The sequence below is a fragment of the Lolium perenne genome, chromosome 4 (genome assembly GCF_019359855.2).
Source record: "Lolium perenne isolate Kyuss_39 chromosome 4, Kyuss_2.0, whole genome shotgun sequence".
NCBI classification, from domain to species: Eukaryota; Viridiplantae; Streptophyta; class Magnoliopsida; order Poales; family Poaceae; genus Lolium; species Lolium perenne.
In genome coordinates, this window is record NC_067247.2 from 329,480,730 (window position 1) to 329,486,724 (window position 5,995).

General features: G+C 44.5%; 1 protein-coding gene and 1 long non-coding RNA gene across 2 annotated transcripts; one reads left to right on the forward strand and one right to left on the reverse strand.

Moving 5' to 3' along the window:
- On the forward strand, nt 1-556 carry LOC127349092 (uncharacterized). The gene is made up of 2 exons (XR_007880123.1): nt 1-254; nt 354-556. It is a non-coding gene; the product is annotated as an uncharacterized lncRNA (long non-coding RNA).
- Nucleotides 557-764: 208 nt separating this feature from the next.
- On the reverse strand, nt 765-2,398 carry LOC127347861 (cytochrome c biogenesis CcmF N-terminal-like mitochondrial protein 2). The gene is given in 3 exon segments (XM_071819379.1): nt 765-1,876; nt 1,878-1,911; nt 2,018-2,398. Coding segments are annotated over 3 exon segments (471 nt in total). The 5' UTR covers nt 2,077-2,398; the 3' UTR covers nt 765-1,498.
- Between the last annotated feature and the right edge of the window lie 3,597 nt (nt 2,399-5,995).

Genomic DNA, 5,995 nt, shown 5'->3' on the forward strand with positions numbered 1-5,995 from the left:
GAACATCAATGCACGAAGAATCAAACAGGAAACAATTTGATACTACACGATTTGCTTACGCATCTATATAAGCACCATGTATCGAAGGGTAATAGAAACCATCACATATTGGGCATAAGAGCACCACTCGGGACGAAGGAAAAGGCTACGTATTGCTTCTGGTCATATGGGGAACGCAAAGGCTTTATGCTTGGTAGCTCTTGTTGTAATGTCTACCTGTTGCTGGCCTTGTTCTGCATCAGAGGGCGATATAGGTAATATAATCGTTCTTAATCTACAGTTCTTCGTTCTTGTTATCTCTGCATACGTTCAAAGAAATCAACACACGCCTTTCCTTGTTTTGGTTTGCGCAGGTGTTGCAGAAGGTGAGCTTAGACATACGTGTAACTACATGCTAGGTGGTAACACTACGACAGAAAGGTGCAGAGGGATTTGCGAGGCAAAGGGAAGTATCTACAATCCTGACGCAAGTTACATTGAAGGCTGCGACAGGAGCTATACATGCATGTGCTGTTGTGTTATGTACTAATGAGCTAGCAAGCCGTAGCGGCGAGTCTTTTTTTTTTTTTTTTGATGCCTCTCGATTGGTGGTACAGCTGTATCATCTGATAATTATGCATGCATATCTGATGCGAAAAGTTTAATAAAGAGCACCACCATCCTTAAACTTGTCATCGTCAGAGAGCAATTTAGTCTGCTTCGGATTTGGAATCATTTTTTCTTTTCATCAAGTTCTTGTTTGATCTGCCGCTATAATCACAATATCCCTCCTTTTAGGGTTAATGCTATCAATGGTGAATCGATCATTCGCTATCCTTTTTTTTAGAAGAGCTTTTTTGAATGGAAGAAAAGTAATGAAACCTGCGATGGCTACTGAATAACCTCCTTTTATTTTTTTTATAATAAACCCTTTGACCTTTTTCTTCGTTCGCCAAATCTTCTTCAGTTCTATCCAAGCTCGGTTTTGTCTGAATCTTTGTGGAAGAAGAAGCGGTTCGCCAGCCGCTACATCCAGGGATCCCACAAAATCATTAAACCTGGCGGCTGCTCGCTCTTTGATCAGTGATTCACCGGCCACTAGATCGATGAAGAATCTCTCCAAAATCCGCTTTTTGATCAGTGATTCACCAGCCACTACATTCTTGGATCCCACCTTATTCTCAAACCTGGTGGCTCGCTTGATTGGCAGTCCTGTAAGCTCATCTTGCATACAAATTTTGGGGGTACCAGGGCCTGCATCCACCAAGAACATTTCTTCCCTTAAGCGTAAGCGTAAAACTGAAGATTGTGAGGCGTTTCCACTACATAATAAGAAACTCGAATTAGATCTTGGAAATGATCGACTCCAATAGATGCTCATCATAAGCTTTTTTTTCCTCCTATTCCTATTGATCAGAAGTATCCAGCAGCGCCACGCCAGAGTGACTTCCGAAGCGCTACGGACGGGACGAAATCCGGCAGCCAGTTGCTGGCTCTGAATAACCAGCCCAGCAAGAAGCTAAATTCTTCCATAACATAACATAACGGGGCGGGGTTGCGCGCGAGCCGAGTGACGTAGGTGCACAAGAGTACTTCGCGCCACAACCATATCTTTTTTATAGGTTCTACGGACCGATGCCTCCTGCTTCATCTGGTAAAAAAGAGTCATAGATATGCCTGTAATTAGAAGGAAGAACCGCAATAAAAATCTTCCTCGTGTATCGTCTGTAGCAGAACTATGAACGGGAGCTAGCAATCCGGACCGTATTGAAAAGGTTCCTGAGACACAGCATGGAAGAGTCAAAATATTCAGAAGCGAGGTCCAAGAATGAAGAAGGGGTAGAATTACTGAATGAATACGAGCTGTGGCTAATACCCGAGGCATAAAAGACGCATTTTCTACGGGATCCCGAAACCACCAGCCACCCCGACCTAATTCATGATGAGCCCACCAACTTCCTGGCGAGATGCCTACGGTTAAAAACAACCGACATGTCAAGATCCAAATTCGAATTGGTTCCTGGTCCTGGTCAGAGACCACTGTGTTCGCGCCGGCGGTCCAACAAAGAGGCGAAGTAGTGGTGTCTTTCTTTCCATTATGAACGACACGCTTCGCCTGCTCCCTCCCCGTGTCCATTAGCGCTCCTGTCCAGAGCGAAGAGAAGGCGAAAAAGCGCCGCCGAAGCAGCATGAGCAGGCTTCTATTGCTACGCAACAATAGAGCAGGCGCGCCGCCCACAAAATGTTTGAATGATCGGGTAAAGAGCGAGCTTCTTATATGGGATCCGACGCATCCAGCAGAGCGAAGCAGCGTTCCATTCTTTTCGGCGGCATCCTTCCGCATTGGCGGCGAGTGGAGTGCCACAATCCCATTCATCATTTTTGATCTACATAACCCAAAGCCCATAGCACTGGTGACGTCTCCATAAATGCAAGCGGTTCGGTACGAATGAAGAAACTTCAAACAAAATAATCGGAACTCACTGATAGGAAAGGATAGAAAAAAAGCAATGCCAAGAGCTCCGTCAATCTGCTGTTCATCGATAGACGAAGCTCTCTCTTTTTCATCTCGTGCCAGATGTAACAAAAGATTAGTCCTTTTTCCTTCTCGCGAACCACGGGAGCGCCCAGCGCCCAGAAGAGCAAAGCTCATTTTCAAAACAGGGTCAAGCGGCGCATTAAAAAGGGCTGGCCCGTTAAAAGGACGCTTACTTTGCGAACGAAGTTCAGAATCAACAAGGGTTCTCCGAACGAAGGGAGTGTACAACTGGGGCGCAGCCCCACTTTTTTGTTGGAGAGAGAGTGTTATATTGTGATCCAAATTCATATACTAAAGGGAGGCTAACTTCTGACGAGCGGAGCGAGGCCCGTCGCCGGAGGCTTGGGCCGAAATAGTGAAGTTTTGCTGGTTGGCGCCCGTGGTTTTTCCCTTGTGTGTTGCAAGGGTTTTCCACGTTAAAATCTCGTGTCCCCTGCAGTGTTTTACTTTTCGTTCTTAGTTTATTGTGCATCTCGATTATAACAAGTGGTATCAGAACCCGTGTTCATTGGATCTAGGGTTACGAGATGTCGTCACTGAAGTTCGATCTACCATAGCTGGACTACACCACGAGATTTGTTTTGTGGCAAGTGAAGATGAGGGCGATTCTCGCCCAATCTTCAGATCTGGATGAAGCGATCGATGCTTTCGGCGAGAAAGCGAAGGATACCTGGACCGATGCGGAGAAGCGGAAAGACCGTAAGGCTTTATAGTTGATTCAACTCCATCTGTCCAATAATATTCTGCAGGAAGTGCTGCAGGAGAAAACCACCGCCGAGTTATGGGTCAAACTAGAGGAGATCTGTTTGTCCAAGGATCTCACGGGCAGATTGCACGTGAAGATGAAGCTGTTCTCGTATAAGTTGCAAGAGGGAGGTTCGGTAATGAATCACCTATCTTCCTGGAAAGAGATTGTCTCTGATTTGCAGTCTATAGAAGTTAAGTATGAGGATGAGGATTTAGGTCTTCTTCTTTTATGCTCGCTGACACACGTACAGCACGCGACCGTTGGGAACCCCAAGTGGAAGGTGTGATGCGTACAGCAGTAAGTTTCCCTCAGTAAGAAACCAAGGTTTATCGAACCAGTAGGAGTCAAGAAGCACGTTGAAGGTTGATGGCGGCGGAGTGTAGTGCGGCGCAACACCAGGGATTCCGGCGCCAACGTGGAACCTGCACAACACAACCAAAGTACTTTGTCCCAACGTAGCAGTGAGGTTGTCAATCTCACCGGCTTGCTGTAACAAAGGATTAGATGTATAGTGTGGATGATGATTGTTTGCAGAAAACAGTAGAACAAGTATTGCAGTAGATTGTATTCGATGTAAAGAATGGACCGGGGTCCACAGTTCACTAGTGGTGTCTCTCCGATAAGAATAAGCATGTTGGGTGAACAAATTACAGTTGGGCAATTGACAAATAAAGAGGGCATGACCATGCACATACATGATATGACGAGTATTGTGAGATTTAATTGGGCATTACGACAAAGTACATAGACCGCTATCCAGCATGCATCTATGCCTAAAAAGTCCACCTTCAGGTTATCATCCGAACCCCCTCCAGTATTAAGTTGCAAACAACAGACAATTGCATTAAGTATGGTGCGTAATGTAATCAACAAATATATCCTTGGACATAGCATTGATGTTTTATCCCTAGTGGCAACAGCACATCCACAATCTTAGAGGTTTCTATCACTCCCCCAGATTTAATGGAGACATGAACCCACTATCGAGCATAAATACTCCCTCTTGGAGTTACAAGTATCAACTTGGCCAGAGCCTCTACTAGCAACGGAGAGCATGCAAGATCACAAACAACACATAGATAATAGATTGATAATCAACATAGCATAGTATTCTCTATTCATCGGATCCCAACAAACACAACATGTAGCATTACAGATAGATGATCTTGGTCATGTTAGGCAGCTCACAAGATCCAACAATGAAGCACAATTAGGAGAAGACGACCATCTAGCTACTGCTATGGACCCATAGTCCAGGGGTGAACTACTCACCCATCACTCCGGAGGCGACCATGGCGGTGAAGAGTCCTCCGGGAGATGATTCCCCTCTCCGGCAGGGTGCCGGAGGCGATCTCCTGAATCCTCCGAGACGGGATTGGCGGCGGCGTCTCTGGAAGGTTTTCCGTATCGTGGCTCTCGGTACTGGAGCTATTATCGACGAAGGATTAAGTAGGCGGAGGAGATAGGTCAGGGGGCGCCACGAGGGCCCCACACAACAGGCCAGTGCGGCCAAGGCTTGGGCCGCGCCGCCCTAGCATGTGGGCGCCTTGTCGCCCCACTTCGTTTCCTCCCCGGACTTCTGGAAGCTTCGTGGAAAAATAAGATCCTGGGCGTTGATTTCGTCCAATTCCGAGAATATTTCCTTACTAGAATTTCTGAAACCAAAAACAACAGAAAACAGCAACTGGCTCTTCGGCATCTCGTTAATAGGTTAGTGCCGGAAAATGCATAAATATGACATAAAGTATGCATAAAACATGTAGGTATCATCAATAAAGTGGCATGGAACATAAGAAATTATCGATACGTTGGAGACGTATCAGCATCCCCAAGCTTAGTTCCTGCTCGTCCCGAGTAGGTAAACGATAACAAAGATAATTTTTGAAGTGACATGCCATCATAATCTTGATCATACTATTGTAAGCACAGGTAATGAATGCAGCGATCAAAGCAATGTTAATGCAATGAGTAAACAATTGAATCATATAGCAAAGACTTTTCATGAATAGTACTTTCAAGACAAGCATCAATAAGTCTTGCATAAGAGTTAACTCATAAAGCAATAAATTCAAAGTAAAGGCATTGAAGCAACACAAAGGAAGATTAAGTTTCAGTGGTTGCTTTCAACTTGTAACATGTATATCTCATGGATATTGTCAATGTAAAGTAATATAGCAAGTGCAATATGCAAGTATGTAGGAATCAATGCACAGTTCACACAAGTGTTTGCTTCTTGAGATGGAGAGAAATAGGTGAACTGACTCAACATAAAAGTAAAAGAAAGGCCCTTCGCAGAGGGAAGCATTGATTGCTATATTTGTGCTAGAGCTTTGGTTTTGAAAACAAGAAACAATTTTGTCAACGGTAGTAATAAATCATATGCATCATGTAAATTATATCCTACAAGTTGCAAGCCTCATGCATAGTATACTAATAGTGCCCGCACCTTGTCCTAATTAGCTCGGATTACCTGGATTATCACCGCAATACATATGTTTTAACCAAGTGTCACAAAGGGGTACCTCTATGCCGCATGTACAAAGGTCTAAGGAGAAAGCTCGCATTGGATTTCTCGCTTTTGATTATTCTCAACTTAGACATCCATACCGGGACAACATAGACAACAGATAATGGACTCCTCTTTAATGCTTATGCATTTAGCAACAATTAATTTTCTCATATGAGATTGAGGATATTTGTCCAAAACTGAAACTTCCACCATGGATCAT